The sequence below is a fragment of the Bacillus rossius genome, assembly GCF_032445375.1.
Source record: "Bacillus rossius redtenbacheri isolate Brsri chromosome 4 unlocalized genomic scaffold, Brsri_v3 Brsri_v3_scf4_2, whole genome shotgun sequence".
Taxonomy (NCBI): Eukaryota; Metazoa; Arthropoda; class Insecta; order Phasmatodea; family Bacillidae; genus Bacillus; species Bacillus rossius.
Window position 1 is genome coordinate 18,974,045 of NW_026962011.1, and position 20,295 is coordinate 18,994,339.

At 38.1% G+C, this 20,295-nt stretch overlaps 1 protein-coding gene across 3 annotated transcripts in view; it reads right to left on the bottom strand.

The window, feature by feature from the left end:
* LOC134541978 (multiple PDZ domain protein) overlaps positions 1–20,295 on the bottom strand; it is a 579,762-nt gene that overhangs the window by 295,701 nt on the left and 263,766 nt on the right. For all 3 annotated transcript variants that reach the window (XM_063385749.1, XM_063385747.1, XM_063385748.1), the window contains exon 12: positions 13,125–13,321. In XM_063385749.1, coding sequence (XP_063241819.1) covers positions 13,125–13,321 — 197 coding nt within the window. The remainder of the gene's footprint in view (positions 1–13,124; positions 13,322–20,295) is intronic.

Sequence of the window (20,295 nt, forward strand, 5' to 3'; positions counted from 1 at the left end):
TTCAAACAAAAATTTTGCTTGCTTTGAGTTGCATGTAAAATGACTAAAAATTCTGAGTTAATTAATAGACAATAGTGTATAAAATCTTCCCAACTGGACATATGACCATATGAATCGAAAATGTGTCAAATAAACATTAAATGCGAGACTGCACGGCTGTCGCCACCATCCTGACAAAAGTTTCAGTGGCGTTAATTGGAATCGAAGTTTACTCTAAATCAAACAAACGGCAGGGTAACGATTTCAAAGCTTTCACGTCAGAGCTAAAAATTCGGCTGGCTCTAAAGTGACTGTGTTCCCTTGAGCGATAAATTCCACTCTAAATGAGTTTCCAGCTCTTCGGCAAAGGAAGCCTCATCAAGGAAATTACCTTTTATTTCTTTCAAAAAAAGTACAATTAGTAAGCATTCTGAATCAAACTCGGAAAGCTTCACCAATCGTTCACGCAAGTTATTAACCTGCATAGATGTGTAATAAAAATTTGATATATTTTATTTACACCACTACTTTATGTTGACAGTCCTATATGAAACAGCAAACTTTACTTCTATGGCTTACAAAAAAATAGAATTCAGAACATTTATTCCAAATCTTTACTTTTAATTAAACGTTTATTTATAGCTAAATGAGTTAGTTTGCCATATGGAACAAGCAGCTGCTTTGAATATATACCTACACTATAATGTATGTGGATAACACACACACACACACACACATATATATATATATATATATATATATATATATATATACATCCACGTATTCCTTTATAAATATAGGAGGAACTACGAAGATGTGGAAAACATCACCAAACTAACTACACAAAATAACAACTTTAGATCGTTTGTGAATAATGGTAGAAATACGAGGTTTAAAAATGTCTCATGTGTGTCCGCTTTGAAACGAAACCAGTAAAAATGTTTTTAGATCGGTGACGTTTGAAATAGAAGAAGTAATAATTTGCTTAGATTTAACTAGTGGCATAAGATGTTTTGGAGATTTTCATGTTTCAATTAAAATCTGCGGGAATACCATATTTTGTAAAGTAAAGCTCACATGATTTGTTCACAAAAGAATAAATTATTTAATCGGTATGTATAAAATAAACAGCCAATTTCAATTAAACAATATCACCAACGCGCGACAGGAAGACTGTAAAAGTTCAAACCTGATTCTTCTGTCCAAGCTTTGTTTTAAAGGCAAATTTTCTACCCTCGATCCAGCGCTTCACCGATTTTAAATGCCAGTATTTCACACGAGTTGAAACTGTAAACAATGAAGGAATCTTATTCGACTAAAGGTTAAACGAACAGAATCAAGCGGAAGGAAGAAAAAAAAAAGCCTCACGATCTCTACTTACGGGACGGGAGGTAATTTACATTTCAAATTCTGACCGAGTCACGAGCGAACTCGTGAAGTACAATCACGTTCACAAGTGGCCCACAGCCCGTCGAAACTCACGCTAGACGCAATCCACGTTCAAGATGTCTGTTAAATTTTGTGCTATTGCGCTCGGTTATCAACTGAGACTATCATTTCTGATAGAAATTAATGACCCAGTTGGATTCACCGAAACACAACTTCAAATATATCGAGGTACGTTTTACTTGCAATCGGGATGCGTTTGGTCCTGGAAAAACCTTTAATTACGTTAAATTAAGTAGAGCAAAATTCACTAAAAAAAAAAAAAAGAAAATCATTCTAAGGAAGACTGTTGTCATCCAGAGGTATACATATGGGCTGACTCTGTCACGGTACTTAGCGACAATTTCTCCAGGATAACTATGTGCACATATAGCAATGTATGTACACCAGAGGTATAACACTGGACCCACATAACGGTATAACCCGGGGTTCAGTTCCGTTTCGGGCGTCTTGTGGACGAATTTCCCTAAATAGCTGCCAGAAATGCTAGGATGGTTCATTAACCTGTAATTTTTTTTTATTTTTTATTTTTACAAGAAATATCCTTGGAAACCCAGTTTCCAAAAATATCACTTGTAAATCTGTAAGGCAGAGATAGCTTTGTATAACTGCAATGGTACAAAGCTCTGTCTTGCAATTTTATAAGTGAAATCGTTGGCAACTGAGGTTCCAAGGACTATCCTTGTAAAAGTACAAATATTATTTTACAGTGTACCATGAGACCATGACTAATTTTTCCCCCAATTATCTCAATTAGGTACGTTGTATGAATCCATCACTAAATGTTAAAATCTTATGCAGCTTGAGTTTTGATGTTAATACGAAAACTATTTTTTTCACGCCAAAGGGAAAAAAAAGTAAAGTTGTAAATTAATTTTTAAAATTGTATGGTTACATAAATATAATATATTTTTTTCATATTTTGATAAACTAATAATAGGTTACCAAATATAATTCCTTAAAAAAAAGGATTTGCGACGAGAAATATTTATCAATGTGATCACCTTAGCAAAAATCAATAAAATATAAGGATACGGAGAGAAACAAACACAGCGGTCGCACATCTGTGTTACTGATGGTGAAGGAGGAAGGGCAGGGGATGTTGAGAACGCGAGCGGCTCCAACCCTGGGCCAAGCGCTAATTACTAGAGACCGGAAAAATTCGCGGGTTCAATGACCTCCGGGATAGACTCCAATATCCTCTACACACTCGGGGAAAATGCCAACTGTTTTATTGGCTGTTGACTTTTGTGAGTCGTCTCGACTGGGTGGTCTGTGATTCGACACTTCTATGAGTGAGTATCTCTAATTGGCCCTCAGTCCTCCAGATTAACAGTGAACCAATGACAGAAGCAGCACTAAGGTATAATTATTTGAATTTTAGCATAACCCGCGAATTTTTCCTGTCTCTGCTAATTACAAAAGCCAAGCGGGTGCGCGGACGCTTGTCTGACCGAGCGTCGGCGGGGCGTGCACATGCACGAAGGGCCAAAGTCGCGGGCGAGAGACGGACGCCATGAAGGGCCCAGGTCGCCCGTTTCGCCTCCGAGCCCGCGACATGAATAAACAACGACACCCCGCCCGCAGTTCCGCCGAGACACTAGCCTAGCCATGGCTGCAGAGGTCACGGCGCTCGCTAAACGGGTGCTGTCGTAACTCACAAGCACACAACTTAGAAACACACATAATAGAATTTTCAACGTTATGGCAGTCCTAGGTTCTGTGATATAACTTTCTAAATTATGACATATCTAAAGTTCAGCAATTATAAGTTATGACAGTTCTAAGTTGTGATAGTTCTAAGTTATGATTTTTTTCTTCTAAGTATTGACGTCTCTAAGTTGCGTGTTCCGGCGTTGTGTGTTTTTAAGCTGTGACTGTTATAAGTCGTGTGTTTCTAAGTTGAGATCGTTCTAACTAATGACAGTTCTAGGTTATGTGCTTTTTTTCAATGATTCTAAGGTATAACTGTTCTAAGTTGTGACTTTCTAAGTTATGTGGAGATTCCAAGAATGGTGCAGGCCGCCCGCGCGAGGAATGGACCGGGAGGAGGAGCGACAGACAGCCCCCCCACCCCCCGGCCCACCCAAAAGATCCAATGACCAATCGCACCATTAGTATGCGCTCAACTGTTTACGTAAAAGTAAATCATCGTGTTTATGGTTAACGTATTGTTATTAATGTATTATTATACATTCAGTCAAGATTTAATTTTATTGTTTCGCTCAGCTAAAAGCATTATTAATTTTTCTGTTCAGTATTAACATATATATATATATATATATATATATATATATATATACTAGCTGCCCGACCCGGCTTCGCACGGCTATACTAATGGAAAAAAATTAAGCCACATCTCCCATTTACAGTAATGGTAAATAAAAAAAATCTGTGAAAATTTATTACAGTGTTGTATAATGTACCGTAGAGAAAATGAATAGCACCGATGGTTTCCCGACTATACTATACTGTATAATGTACCGATGGTTTCCCGACTCGTGCACGCAACATAAAACTGATGTACCCGTACTTCGCTACGGCAGTCTACAGGCAGATCACTCTTGCGCCGCTCATAATACATGCCCCTCGTTGTGGGTACGCCACTGCCGCGCGATGCCTGTTGCCATGGAGACGCAGAAGGCATGAACAATGCAAAATACTGTTCTCATGCAGACAAAGTACCCACTGTTGCCTGGTTTTAACCACCTATGCTATGGGATCTAATTTTCGGAAAATGTCATCCTGCGTAACATAAGGAACATTACTGTGAAGTTTCAAGTCTGTAAAATATATATACTTGAAAAAAAAGGGCAATTATTGATATTTAAAGTACTTGCAAAATTTCAACGGTGATGAGGACTGCACTAACAATGAAATAGCCGTTGCCATAGAGACGAATGAAGCATCAACAAAGCAACAGCCGTTGCCATGGTGATTTCCTACCAAAATCTGGAAATAAAAAAAAAATTAGGGGTGGACTACCCCTAACATTTAGGGGGATGAAAAATATATGTTGGCCGATTCTCATAGATACCGGATAAGCACAAAAAATTTCATCAAAATCGGTCAAGCCGTTTCGGAGGAGTATGGCAACGAAAACTGTGACACGAGAATTTTATATATTAGATATCTTTCTCGTATCTAAAATAAATTAAAGCTCACTTCGTGCCAGAGTCGATATACTGTTATGTTTTTATAAACTATCAACAGGAAATAAAAACTTCATACAGGGCCTAAACAGTTTTTAGCATATTCCATACATCTGCATTTTATGGACGCGTTTGGCATGTAAATATTTGCCCACAACCATATTATGGTTCGTCGTGTTAATATTGTCGTGTTATTGCGACCCAACGCTATTTAACTGGAACGACGTACGACTTATAATTGGATCTGTCGTCTCGCGTTCGTCGTGGCACTGTGATTCCGGCTTTAGAGTTCAGGCGTGATCTTGAGTAATAAAGCAGGTATTATTATTGTTCGACCACACTTTTGTTGCACCACTGTGATGTGAGCACTGAGCGAAGTTCACTGGGAACTCAGATGTGAACCGACTCTCGTGTCGGTTCATAGCAATGATCCCGGATCGACACTGCGCCAGCAGACATGTCCGGCATTTTCGCAGACTTGATGCAGATTAATTTAATCAAACGTAAATATAAGAGTATTCTTTATAAATTTTTTAGATAATATACAATAAACGTATACAATTTTGACGTGATAACGTCTTATAAATCTATGAACGCCGGCTGCACGAACGAAAAAGCATGACTCATTGTCACGTTCTGCCTGAGACGAGCGTGCAAGAACCGGGCAACCACCGTGCGAGAAAATCTTCTATAATATCAAACAGGTTAAGGCGGGCTTTTTAAAAGCAGCAATTTAAAAAATTTCATTTATTTGTATAATTTCGTCATTTTATTTCGTCATGATTATTTTCCATATTAAAAAGCTTTTTTTTAAGTCAAAACCTATTCAAATTTTAGACTCCTTAATTTTTTGTGTTAAGTTTTAAATACCAGTACATGTTTTCAGTCGTTATCAAATTTCAAAAGATGAGGCAGCGACTTTATGTGCTGCTATCTTGTTGCAATTTCATCAACTATTTTCCGCCGTGTCACAATCGATTGTAGCCAGGGTTGGCACGTTTAAAACAAAATGTTTAAAACAATATGTTAAAAATTGTTTAAAACAATACACTCCGAATAAAACAAGTTTAAAACACAATTTTTTAAACATTCTGTTCTAAACGTGTTTTTTTATGTATTTTAAAAAAGGTTTATTTCTTACGAAAATGAAAACTGCATTTGACATTTTCATCGCAAGCATCACTGTCTCATTTAAGTCACCAATTGTGATAAATATCCAGACTAGGATGAGAAGTTTGGAAGTGAAACACATTCCTCACGTAAACATAAAATACCAGCACTGCTTGGGGTCAAACCAGTCATACCTTTTAGGGTGCCAGTTCCACTAAGTTCATATAACCTAATTAAAATCTGTTTTTGTTAGTTAAGTGCACGGAAAACAGTTACAAGTTTGGCAGACTTCTCTGTTCCTAGCAGGTTCCTTACAGTACTATGCACAACCCCGAATGTGGAGAAAAGACGTTCAATGCCAGCTGACGAAGCCACTGCACTGTGTAACTGATGTGCCAGGTTCAGAGTTGCATGATGTGTACTTTTCTCCAAAGCCATCCACCATACTAGAGTATTAATCTCTTATAGTGTTACAGGACTGAATAAGTACTCCTTGAAAGGTGAACTGTTTGCCTTGTACTTAATAATATCCGGAATGGCTACAGTCAGGGAAAACCGGGCAATGTCAAGGAATTCCATATTCAAAAATGTGTAGCAATATATGTACCTTACACCTGATGGGACTTCTGCTGAAACCATATGTGCAAAACATATTGTGGTGGTTTCGATTAAAATTAATATTAAAAACAAAAAAAAAGTTTAAACTTTAAAAAAAATTCTTTAAAACATGACAAACTGTTTAAAACATTAAAAAACATGTGTTTTGATTTTAAAAAAAAACTGTTTATTTCCCAACCCTGATTGTAGCAACTCACATCGTTCCAACCCACCAATAGAAACGCACCTAACATTTCTTCGACACTGCTGCTGCCTGTGTCGCAGAATGGAAATGCATGAACTATGGTTCACGCAAACGAAGGTCGTGTAGTGCCAGTAGTCGGCGCAACGTTTAGAGGCCTGATCCCAGGATCATTCTTGGGCTAGTATCAGTGGATCGACGATCAAAGAGCATAATGGTGCAACTGGCCACTAGTGGCATGCGTGCGCTGATTGGTTATGACCGTGGTGGGAGTATTTCCTCCCTCCACCCTTCAGTCGATGGAGGGGGCGGGGAGCCGCTTCTCACAGGCTATTTACGTTCAAAATGCCACGCCCCAAAAATCCTTGTAACGAGTGCCCCGTTAAGGGGCCCGCCTCGTCAGGGGTGTATCTGTGTGAGGCGGGATTATAAGCGCGACGCTCGCTGGTGCTTCTAGCGCGGTTATCACATCTGAACTGACGCGCAGCCGTCTCGTAGTGCATAGGACAACTGTGACGTTTGAGCGGTGACCGTAACATTATATGGCGGAGAAATGAAGATAAAAATGTGATGAAAATCCCTTAAGTACTTACCAAGAATCTCTACAGGTTGTTTAATGCCTAAAAAATACTCTGAAAACACTTTTTTTAAAATCATTTTTAACTATTCTAAAAATGCAGTTTAAAACCCTAATCCGAAAACCAAACTCTTTATCGACTCTCAGCGAACTCTTTAATGCTTTTCGTAAACAGGTCCCAATCGGATAACTTGAGTAGTATTCAAATCGCTGTGTTTTCTCTCTCAGGCTCTGCGTATCGTGTGTGCGCCCGGTTTCACACGAATAGGCTCGAAGTGACGATGCTTCAGAATCATGATGGAATTGAAATCACTTTCAAACCGAATCGCTGCTCATAGATCAGTGCGAGTAGTATGTATGAGTCGTGCTGGGTTTAGAGTACGAGCAATCGTCGTCCTTAGTGCCCGTAGTCATCGAAGTGTTCGTATGGCGAAACAGGACTGCCAATGACATGAATATAAAACCAAGTTATCTCTGTAACCAACAAGTTCGGTGATGACTACAATCTTAACAGTTACATGATAACGCATCAAAATCCCGGAAAAATAAATTTTTACATTTTTTTGTGCGATAATGATTTTGTTAAGTGATTTTATTTCATCCACGTAGTGTCAAAAGGACTATTCACGGCAGTAAACAGAAAAATCAGCATTAAATTTGTTGTGGAAGACCTGGGCAGAAGAACTCCCCAAGGTGTAGTGTATTTGTTCCGGGCTCAAATATCAGTGCGTGCCCTTTTGCGATGTAGACGTCAGGTGGTTTATTACTTAAGCCAACTCGCACGATTAACGTACAGGCAACGAATAAATAAATAATTCATCGCGCGAGTATGGCAGGTCTGTTGGACTACAGTTTTGTTACAGTACAAACACACACACAGACGCACCTGCGGACACACGTGAATACACATACACATTATCTCCATCTCTTAACCCACCGACCACATGAGCACATACACGCGTCACAAACGCAAACATGCAAGTACAACTTGTACTCTTTCAATGCATTCTTCATAGAATTAAGATATAACACTAACATTTCATACACACCCTTGCCTAATACGTGAACCGGACGCAATCAAATATGATCCAAATTATAAAAAGAAGAAATAAATACAGGCAGTGATTTTTCGCAAAACAAATCTGTTCGCTTACGACTGCAATGCGGTATTTCTGTATCAGTAATTTCTGCTTTGTGATTGGCGGCCATTTGCAAGAGAAGCCTTTACCTTTTGTAAATAAAACCGAAATATTCATTTTAACTTACATGTATTTGCAAATTTGTACATTTTCATGAGAACAACTGTATCACTACAAAATAGTGTTCACAGTAATACTGGGTTCAGATTCTTTCCCGGGCATTTATGCTTTGTGTTATTCGTAAACAGTTACTTGAGTAGGTTTCCAGTTTTAACTGCACACATTAATAAGCATAATACAAAATAAAGTCAAATTATTGAATATTCGATTATCCTTTACATGGTTAAAAAATAATGCTTTAATGTAACATCTAATTAAATAGTAAATTTATGCGCCAATTTTCGTAAGAACTACTCGGTATCATCCCGAAAAAAGTATTTCATACTAGCTGATGCCCGGCATGCGTTGCAATGCCCCAATTTTTTTTTTTGTACTTTGTTTGAAGTACGTACAAATATACAAAACATATATCTCTATCTCTCTATAATTCTCTATTTCTCTATCTATCTCCCTATGTTTATCTCTATATTTATCTCTCTATATCTCTATCACATATATAAGTACCTTTCCCTATCTCTCTTATCTATAACTGTATATCTCTCTATATCTCCCTATCTCTCTCCTCTATATACCTATATTTATATAACTCTGTATCTATATGCTACTATATAGAATTGAAAATATTAAAAATCCATATTTTTACTTATCTATATTTTTATCTATCTCTTTACTTGTCTCAGTTGTGGCATAGGTGTAAACAAAACGCGCGTATTCGAATGCAAAGTTGAGTCAGAAATTTCAAAGCAATCGGTGAAGAACGTTCGGGGATTTAAGATTTTGAACGAACGAACGTTTTAATTTTTTTATTTATATAGATTTTAAGAAGTAACCATAGCCATGTATTGTGCAAATATTTACAATAGGTATATTTTTTGTACTAGATTACAAACTGTTTCTTGGCAACTGGTTTCCAAAGGAAGCACAGAAATGTTTCTTCCTCGTGCGCTACTCGTCGCTGCGAGCCCCTGGCCTGGTCGGCTCGGACTGCACGTCGAGAGGTCGTGAAGGTCAAGTGCCGCCTCATGCAAATAAGGCCACGTCGGTAACAAGCCCCGGCGACCGTTCACCGAGCACCCAGTGGCGGCTTCAGGATGACTTTTCGGGAGGGGCTATCGCACAAATCATGGGCGTCGCAAGGATATATTTTTATGGGGGGACTGCAATTCATTTATTTGTTGAGGAATATCCATCCCCTGGGGGAAAAAAAGCGGTCCTCCGGGAAAATTTGGGGTTTGAAGGTGCAAAAAGGTGGTTTTTAGGCAATTTTCTTTCCTAAATATTCTAATTATAGTTGGTTGCAATATATAGTTTATTTTTTATAAAAAATATTTTCAGAGAACAAATTAGTAAAAACACAGTGCTCACATTACCACGATTGGACTAAATGCACCATGCGCAACATATGGGTTGTATCACAGAAATCATATTTTTAATATAACTACGAAACTGAATATATTATTGGAGGGGACGAAATTGAAGACTTTTATTATTGGGGGGGGGGACGTTTCCCCCCCCCCCCGTCCCACCACCGGTTGCGACGCCCATGGCACAAAGAAATGTCGTAGTTGCAAAAAATGAAAGTGGTCAGATATTGGCCTTGGAATATTATTTACAAATTACAGGTTTCAAATACAGAACCTTAGTAGCTCCGTGCAACTTTTGATGAGATAAAAGTTTAACATATGTAATTAAATATTTAAGCAAACATAAATATACGCTCATCAATAAAAATGGTCTCAGGAGGGGCTATCGCCCCCACCGCCCCCCCTCCTGGAGCCGCGCTTGCAAGCACCGCGCCCGCCTGGTCGGCTCAGTTCGATCTCTCGAGTCGTCGCGTCAACCACGCTCTGGCTCTCGACTGGAGCGTGTTATCCCTCCCAGTATAAGCCGCCGAGACCATGGAGCAAACAGGAAAATGACTAGCTAAAAAACATGAGATCATCCTACTGACAGTGGACGAAAAAAAACGTCCCAAGTCAATTACGTAGTTTATTCTGACTGCACAAAAAAAAAATTACTGTACTTTTACAAAAGATTATTTTGGAAAACAAATGTCAATAAATAGTTTGTAATAATACAATAAAGATATTGTAGCTAGTACAACACATAGCGATAGTTATTTTTGAAAACATGAAATACTTTTTTTTTAAATAATCTGAGTATTTCATACAATAACTGACATATAATTTTTTTTGACCATGGAAAAGATAATCGTATATTCAATACATAGACATTATTTTGTTTCATTATGCTTTGAATGTGCGCAGTTAATACTGGAAAGCTATTCAGGGAAAGGTTTTCAAATACCTTCAACTGTTGGAGGTACTTGTGCAACACAAAGCATACATGGCCGGGTAAGAATCCGAAACCAGTATTACCGAGAAAAATAGTTTGTAGTGATACGGTTCTTTTCACGCAGATGGACAAATTTACAAATATCTGTAATTTTACATTAATATTTCTGTTCTATTTCGAAAAATACTTGCAGTGTAAGGAATGTGAAGGAAATTATTCAAAATTAGGCTATCTACTTCCCAGTACCAAAAAAAAACACCTTAAACATTGTCTGGTTTAAATCAATTCTGTTTGACCATAAATAAACTAAATTAGTTTTATATATTAAAATTATATACTAAAAGAAAACACGAAAGAATGCTCAAAAAGTGAAACGACTATTTTTAATTCCCTTGATCACTTGTATTTTTATAGTAAAAAAAAATTGCGCATCTTTATGGACAAATTGTTAATTATTTTTAAAACGAAAAGCATTCTACATTTACGGTGTTATATATATATATATATATATATTTAAGTTTATGAATTGCCATTTCTTAGGAAAAAAAACCTTTAGAGATAAATGATTTAAAACGTATTTTATGGAATGATACTTTTGCATGATTGTTATAGTGGTAACATAAAAGTTCACAGTAAGACTAAATTCATTGCATAGATTTACTTTTATGAACACATGAACAGAAGAACATTATCAAGCTACTTCTGCACTTCAATGTGAGACGCACACAACTGTTGCCCTCTCACTGCTAGTCCTTATTGCAATGGGCTTAAGTATTAATCAACCATCGAAAGTTTCGACGGAAACTATGCAGTCATCTGGCAGCAGAAACAATTAAAATAACTGAAATTCAAATTGCATTTTGTTGATGCAGCTGACACAAAACATGGTTACTCATTTAATAAAGTATACATTTATTCTATTCCAGCTGAAGTACGCGGCGTTGCCCGGGATAAACGCATGAAGTACTTAAAGTTATTCTTTGATGTTATTCATTATGTAGTATTTTATTAATTTATTTTTAATTAGATTAACATTTTCTGTTAGTTTTTAATTTTTATAATTAATATTGTTTATTTTATTGAATATGAGTTATTTATATTTAATAAGTTCTCAACTGATAATAACTTTTCTTTTAGACTGAATGTCTTTGACGTTTATAAGATTTGTTCTTTTTATTTCTTCTTTAATAATTTATTATATAAGGGATTATATATATCTGATGACCTTTTTAAAATCATTTTATTTTCAGTTTTAATATTTATTTTTATATAATAATTGTTAGACCTAATTTGATTAGAATTTTATTAGGTTGAGATGGATTAGTATTGATTTCTTAATGATTAGTAATTTATTATCAAAAGGTTAAATCATTTAATTCTGGGATATGTGCTGCTTTAACTAATCGTGTGGGTGACGGAATAGTTCTTATATCAATTGCTTGAATATTTAATTATGGTAGATGAAATTATTTCACCTATATGAATGGATTGGTGCTCTGTCCCTGCCCTTCCATTGCAGTTGCTGAGCGCAGATTCCAACCGAAAAGATCGCGCAGATTCGGAGCTGGGAGACGTGCGCCGCGTGAATCCGCGTGACTTGACCCGTTGTTGCGCGCGGCGGAGGGGGTGGAACTGTTTCTGCTCTCTGGCGACGGAGAGAAATAACGAGCAGTTAGTGCAAACTTGTAACACGCGTACACAATTTCGCATTTATTTGCAAGCACGTGAAGCTGAAAGGAAACCAGTGGCGGAAGGAATGTCGAGCTGGAGACAAGGCCGCCAAAAGTCCAGAAGGCTCCAGAAGAGAATGGGAGGGGGCGGTAGGGGCGGCTCCTCCCGAGACCTATTTTTTTTTCCATTTATTAAATTTTATTTATGAGGGTATATTTATGTTTCCTGAAATACTTAAAAGTCAGGTGTTACACTTTTTATCTCATCCAAAAGTTGCATGGAAGTGCAACGATCTAGAATCCAAGTTGGGTGTCCATAACGAAACGTGCTACGATTATGTCATGCAATTCCAAGATGGCGGGTGTAACGAAATGTACACCGTTTCTAGAATTCAAGATGGCGACCGTAGAGCAATGCGCAACAATGTTTTTTTTTTAAATATTTTTTTATTAAATTTTGATTAGTTAAAAATTTTTATGAATTTTAGAATTTTTTTAAATCGGGTGATAACTACAGATTTTCAAGATGACCGACATGACCACAATTTTAACAGCTTTTTTGTACTATGATATTTTACCTACAAATTAAAATAAAAAAATTATGATTGAAATTAAGAGTTCATATTGACATAATTAGTTTAAAAACACATGCACATGTTGCAATTTGCCCCGCACGTGGGGCATATTGCAACAATGGAAGGGGCACTTTGAAACATTATCTTATTCGGAATTCACATATCCTAAATCGGCTGTGTCATTATCTGTACAGTACAGTACAGGATTGTTTTTAGCACAGCTGAAAGCCGGCTCTGGCAGGGAGCGGGGCAACTAACTCACCTCGAGGATCTCGTCGCCGACCTGCAGGCCGCCGGAGCGGAAGGCCGAGCCGGCGGGGTTCAGGCCGCACACGAACACCGCCATGCGGCTGCGGTCCTTGTGCCCGGCCAGGCTGATGCCCAGCCCCTGGTGACCCCGCTCCAGCTGCGCCACCACCACCGTCTGCCCCTGCGCGGCGTACTTCTTCCTCGCCTTGTCTGCGAACAGCCGCGAGGTCCTTTACCACAAGCACCCTCCACATCTCCGCACACTACCGTCCGTGAAACCTTTGAATATATATACTGTATAGAAGTCGCGAGCGGATAGGATTTACTCTACGTTTTTCAGGAGCGTATGATGAGCAGCTTGGGAACTTCACCGCTGCAGGGCGCTGCCGTAACAGTCCTGTATCGTCTTAGGTTGTTATTTACACGTTATAGCGCAGCACTGTCGCCCGCTGTCATTCCCCCGCACCCCCCCACCCAACATTCACTGCAATTCAAGGTCGTTCAACGGGAGTTTGTGCGTCACAAAACTGTAGGGATGAGAGGTAGTGTAGAGGGTGGGTGGAGGACAGCGCATGTTCGAGGGAGGGTGGGGAAGGGGTGTTTGAAGAGTTCGACACTTGTCCGCTAGGGACCACCACAAGTCGATGCCCTAGAGATGGTGGCGATTGCGGCGGTGAATTAACCAACTACCTCAAACCGTATTAGAAATTTTAACATGGGCTGGCGACTTCTATACAGTATATATATTCAAAGGTGAAACCTACTGCGTGTTCAAGGTCACAACCAGGGCGGTAGCCAGGAGGGGGGGTGTTTAGTGGTTCAACCCCCCCCCTTAGCACCAAATCTTTAATTAATTTCTTATTCATCACTCAAACAAATTTCATATTAAAATTAATAAAATTTTTACCATTACAATATTTAAATTTAAGTACCGAAAACTGCTAAAATAGCACTATTTTACACTTTAAAATCCAAATTTTCCCGGGGCAGGACCCCCGGACCGCCCCGCCATAATACGGGGGGGGGGGGGAGGGGCATGCTTCGTAACACCCCCTATACACAAATCCTGACTACGCCACTGGTCACAACTAAACAGTTTCAGACATGCGCATGCGCGTGTACTGCTTTTGTCGTTTTCTCTCTCCTGCAGCGCCACCCACGCAAAAAAATCGCAATGGTCGAGACGACAGAGCTCTTTTTTTTTTTCATTATTATTCTTTGGCCTCCACGTTCAACCCGACACAACTCGTAGCAAATTTTTTTTTCCCTCCTTTGGGGCTTTATAAAAAGATCCGTGTCTACGTTCCGCCGCTACCTTGGCGATATGCCAGAGTAGGGCTATTGATTCCATTACCCCGGACGTGTAAACCAAAGTGTCGGGAAGACCTGGACTTTAGGTTGGATGTGTTACCTATAACTAAAGGTGCACATGTTGAACATTTGTAAGAAAAAAATACGTTAGTTTAATTTAATTTTATTGTATGATTTGTTGAAAAACAGTCTGAATTATACTGTTATAATATACCATCGAAACTGGGACATTATTTTATGGACAACCTGTATTCGAGTAGTTTGATCCAGGTCGCAAATGACCTTCGAAAAGGGACGGATCTAGATGAGGCAGGAAATGAGAAATAAAATGGGAGTATAAAAAAAAACGCAACATCTTCTACATTTTTCCTATACTCACTATTGACAAATAGAGCTTAAAACCTTTACTTTTTTTTTTTTTTTTGTAAACTGATGAAACACATTTTGCATGATACGTTTATTGCTCTTGGGAAAGGAAGAAGTCTGCCCCGGACGCAGGATAATCTAGTTCTGTCCCTGCCTTCGAATTCAGTTAAGTTTAAAGATTTTAACGTAGATAAGATATTGGTAAACAGTTTTAAAACTTTTCCTAACTAATGGACTACAGTTTTATTTATTAAATACTATTAAAACTATTAATTAAATTACCAAACTTAAATTGTCTGTCCGTAAAATAATCACTCTTTCGTTTAGTGAATAGTTTAGTCTCCCCACTGGAGATCGGCTCCTGCTGAATTCTACAGACTGGGTCACAATACAATATATTTTTTTCTTTACTAGAAATCAGTCCAATAGCTCTACTGGCGCATGAACACCCCGCCACTTATTGAAATAAGTTTTTATAAACTTCAAAATAGAGCCCTCATTGCATATATGATATACATTTGTTATTTTCGAAAATAGGTACTGTATGTAGATTCCAAACGAATGCTATCATTGATAACTGTTTAACCAATTATTGATAAATGCACAGCAAAAAAATTAAAAGTAAAAAAAATTGATCAAATTGATTAAAATGTGTTAGCGGCGAATCATACCAGACATTTTGAAAACAATTTTATTACTACCACCACTACTACCACACGTCTTGTTTTATGAACTTTAAGGCAAATATTTATGTCAATCCCAGCATGTACTTCAATAGTTAAATCGTGTAGTATACAGTTTTGGTTAACCGTTTGTACGTAGCCATCGTTATATCATTCATAAATCAATAAAATTATGTTTTCCCAAAAACCTAGAAACCTGAGTTTTTCAGAGGTTTGGAAACACGTAAAACTGGCATTTAAGTTCCTAAAAACCATTAAATAAGCAGTTGTTTAATGAAAAAAAGCTTTTTTTTATAAACATTTAAAATTGTAGAGTTTCATCACGACTTTATTTATAATCATGTGCAAAAACATAAAATTTTAAAAGAAAAAATATTCTAGGATTCTTTGTTGAATAGTCAGTAAATTCACTGTAATTTCTAACAGTGTGAACACTTAATGCGGAATAAAACTTGAAACCTTTCGGGCGTGCTGAGCTGGTGATCCGCCGAGGTAAAAAAATTGCTTGTTCAGACGTTCTCTGAATGTTAATGGCTGTGGCGAGACGAGGAGAGGGGGGGGGGGAGGGAATACATTTAGGAGCACTTACTATCTCAACTTTCGCTCTCTCTCACTCTCTCTCTCTCTCTCTCTTTTTCTCTCTCTTCGTTTCGACTTTCCAACTCTTTCGCGCGCACGGGTTATCTTCAGAAGAACTAGACGACTCCCCAGCAACGTCTCTCTTCCCATCCGCGGCTATTAAACACCCGGTCCAATCTACACTTTATAAATTCTAAATGACGTGCCTTTATAGTTCTCCCGCTCGCCCGGGCGAAGGAGGGGGTGGAAATGGGGGGAGTGGGTAGGTACACCTTTCACCACCTTCCGCACGAGTGGCTCAGGAGCGCGGCGCCATAGTCGGGACCGTTTCATGTTGAGAGCGTGAAGCGAGACTCGAATAATTTATAAAGTCACGCGCAAACAAATTCTTAGTACACACAGCGAAAACGCAAGGTTAAGCCGGACTCAACAATGATCCTGTCTCACCCGTCAAATGCTTTTCTACTCGGATGCTGACAACAACTATGGACGCTTATATTTTTTTAGGCAATTTAACTTGTAAGGGTTTTTTTTTTCAGTTTGATGATAAAACCAACTCTAAAATATTTATTAATTTCAACGTTTGTGTCTCAGATTTTTTTTTCAAATATCAAACTTAATGTTCACAATCAAGTTAAAAACATAATACGGAACCAGATTTACAAATAAAGAAACCAAAAAAAAATTTAAAATAGAGACAAGGCCTTTCCGAAGTTTTTGAGATTTTAACTCCATCCGTCCGTCCGTTGAAAGTTAAAGCTCAGCAAGGTTTTGACGGACGAATGGATGGATGGAATTTTTGGAGCCATCAAAATGGCTGTATGTCATGTGATTGGCGGATCGTCGTCGTTCACGCAACGGTGGTACGAAACATGATGCTTACTTTTTCCACAGCTGAAACCAAATAATCGTTTCTATATGTTGTTCAATTATTAAAACAGATCAGGCTTAAACAGACTCTTAATCTTTTCCTGCGTTTGGAAAATCTATTGTCTCTAACATATGATCTATTTTATAACATATTTTGTAAATATAAAAACTCTATCTAATAAGAGAATTTATTTTAATTATAGCATAAAACAAAACACAAAAAATAACGTTTGTTCATTAAAATATTTGACATGTTTACTGTAACCAATGGGTTTCCTCTTTTATATTTATTTGGAAATCAACGGACTTACGTGCAATTGTGTACAGCCATATAGTTGTCATAAATTCATTTTGGGGTGCTTTAATTACCTGCTTCGCGTTTATCCCGAAATTCATTGGCCCCAAATGTATATATGCACTTTTCAACATTGTTTATAATGCATATTAATCATAAGAGGTGCCCGATTGAAAATAAAATTATTCCATAAGAAACGCAATGTTTTAAGATTCTGACAGAGTAGATACAATGACGGTGCGTGTGAAATTAATTTTACAGCTCAATTAATTTACTGCGTGGATAAACAAATCCACGTGTTACGTAATTCGTAAAATGTTTTGGATAAAGTCACATGGTGAACGCCTACATGCATCAATCTCTCTTGTTGTAAGGAATTGCAAGCACGTGTTACTGCAGCGGTCACGAGTTGCGAAGTGGTTATTCATCAACTGTAGGTAGGGAGTGGAAAAATTCGCGCTTTCAATGACCTCAAGGATAAACTCCACAATCCCCAGCATATTCAGGAAAATTTCACCTACTTAGGGGCAGACATTTTTCGCGAGAAAATAAATAAATACACTCATCAGTAGAGACCTGCAAAATTCGCGGATTCATTTCGTGATATGCTACAATTCAAATAATTATACCTTAGCGCTGCTTCTGCCACTGGTTCACTGTTAACCTGGAGTAATGAGGGCCAATTAGAGACCCTCGCTCAAAGAAGTGTCGAATCACAGACACTCGGTCGAGACGACTCACAAGTCAGCAGCCAATGAACAGGTGGCATTTTCCCGAGTGTGTAGAGTGTAGTATAGAGTCTATCCTGGAGGTCATTGAATCCGCGAATTTTGCAGGTCTCTACTCATTAAACTGCAGTGTGGTACGCCTGTGCCAGCTGTTTCTTCCTGGTAACTGGCGGCCGTCTGCAAGAGAAGCCATTGTCTTATTTGACAGGGCCATTCAGGAAGCGTTTGCTTCCGCACTGAATTATCCGTTTGCTTCCGCACGGAAAAATTCGCGGATTCATTTCGTGATATGCTACAATTCAAATAATTATACCTTAGTGCTGCTTCTACCACTGGTTCATTGTTTATCTGGGGTAATGAGGGCCAATTAGAGACCCTGACTCACAGAAGTGTCGAATCACAGATACTCAGTCGAGACGACTCACAAGTCAGCAGCCAATGAACAGGTGGCATTTTCCCGAGTGTGTAGAGTATAGTGAAGTCTATCCTGGAGGTCATTGAAACCGCGATTTTTTCCGGTCTCTATGAATTATTGATGTGCTGACAGTAGACATGTACCCGGAAGAAACTCGACCAATCACGAAACACAGACTATGCTACAGTGCCTTAACTCTCAGCCAGTCTCCAAATCGTCCCGCGAAAAAACGCATGCCTCTGTCTACACCTGATCATTGGCTATTGACTCGTGAGACCATCAAATGGGATGCTTGCGTATCGATACTTTTTTTTTTGGTTGAAGGTTTTCCATTGGCTCAAGCTCCTTCAGATAAACTGTTTCGAAGGTCAAGTGTGCAATGTTTCAACTCAATCGGATGAACGATGTGTGAGCATATAGAAGACGAACACACAAATATTCATTGTTATATATTAGGTCAATTAAGATCAATAACGGGAAATCGCTTACCTTTTAATTGTGTTGTTTAGTATATAAATGACTCATTATTTTTATATAATTTTAATACAAGATTTAAAAAGCTGTAAACTGTATTCACGTTGCTGAAAAAGTCTATTAACCCGTACACGTTTATAATTATTTTTCCGAGGGAACTTCCCCCTCCGGACCTTGTGGAGGGGGAAACTATAGACTCCCGATACTACCCTCCACAACCCAGGAAGTCAATCCTGTATCCACCCCTAATTCTAACTACTATATTTTACAACAAAAAAATTTACATCAAATTTTTTGAAGATTTTTTTTTAAATTACTATAGCGAAGAAAACCATTTCGGTTTTATCAGCCAGAGCAGACGCCATTATCCTATTGTTATACTGCTGACAAGCATTGCACAACCAATCTCTCCGATTGATGATTAGAATTGTTTTCTAATACCAGTTGAAAACAAAACACGTCTGTGTCATTACAGTACAGACTACTAAAACACGTAAAAACACATGCACCTATCCATCCCGAAGGTAAAGGACACATCCATTTTTATCTATGAAATATAGTTGGCACAATTATAACATCAAACTAACTACCTAAAAAAAGAAACATTTTCGTTTAGTAAATGGTACGAAGAGTTGCATTTAACTTTTCTTACAACAAGAAATACGAAAAATAAATTGGAAACAAATAAAAAAATTTCTCTCCTAAAAGATTACGATTTGCCATCAGATAAGCTCTACGCAGTGCTTCTGTGGAAACATCACCTTTGCAGCTATTGAATTCTACTTTATGATCACACAGAAACATACTAAATTTAGGGTTTGTTAATTGTTTTCAAATACTAAAACATCAGGTTTTTACTCATAGAGTAGAGCATAAACCATATGTGATTTTCAAATTTCGAATTAATCAAATAAACTTTACTTTGTCTTCAATTTAATGTAATCAATAGAACAAAAACTAACTCTTATCAAAAACAACTACTGAACTTTTTTTTAAGTACACTTGAGGAAGACCGTAGACCAAAAAAAAACTGTATTTGGCCGCTGCAAAATATTTTTTTCTAGAATTTTACCTAGCCAAATATATCGCAAAGACATTAATTCCTTAGTTCCGAAAAGTGGTAAGTTAGTTATAGAGAAAGTGTAAAGGTTGCTAATTAATGGTGTTCTGGCCATGCGAACATTTTCAAACGCAATTCAGTGCGGTTTCTCCGCGGCAGGTAGAGACCAAACTTCAAAAGTTCAAAACCCTTCACTCGCAGCAGCGTTGCCAACGAGAACCCACGGGAAAACCCGGGAAAGGGACGCAACGAAATCGTATCCAACATCTCTCTCTCTCTCTCTCTCTTCCTCCCACCCTATCTCTCGCCACCACCCCTCCATCAAAACCATTCTGTTACAGAAGTTCCGCACGGAGGAACGGAGGTGAAAATACTTCGTCGTCTGTCAAAGAGTCGCTCCCTA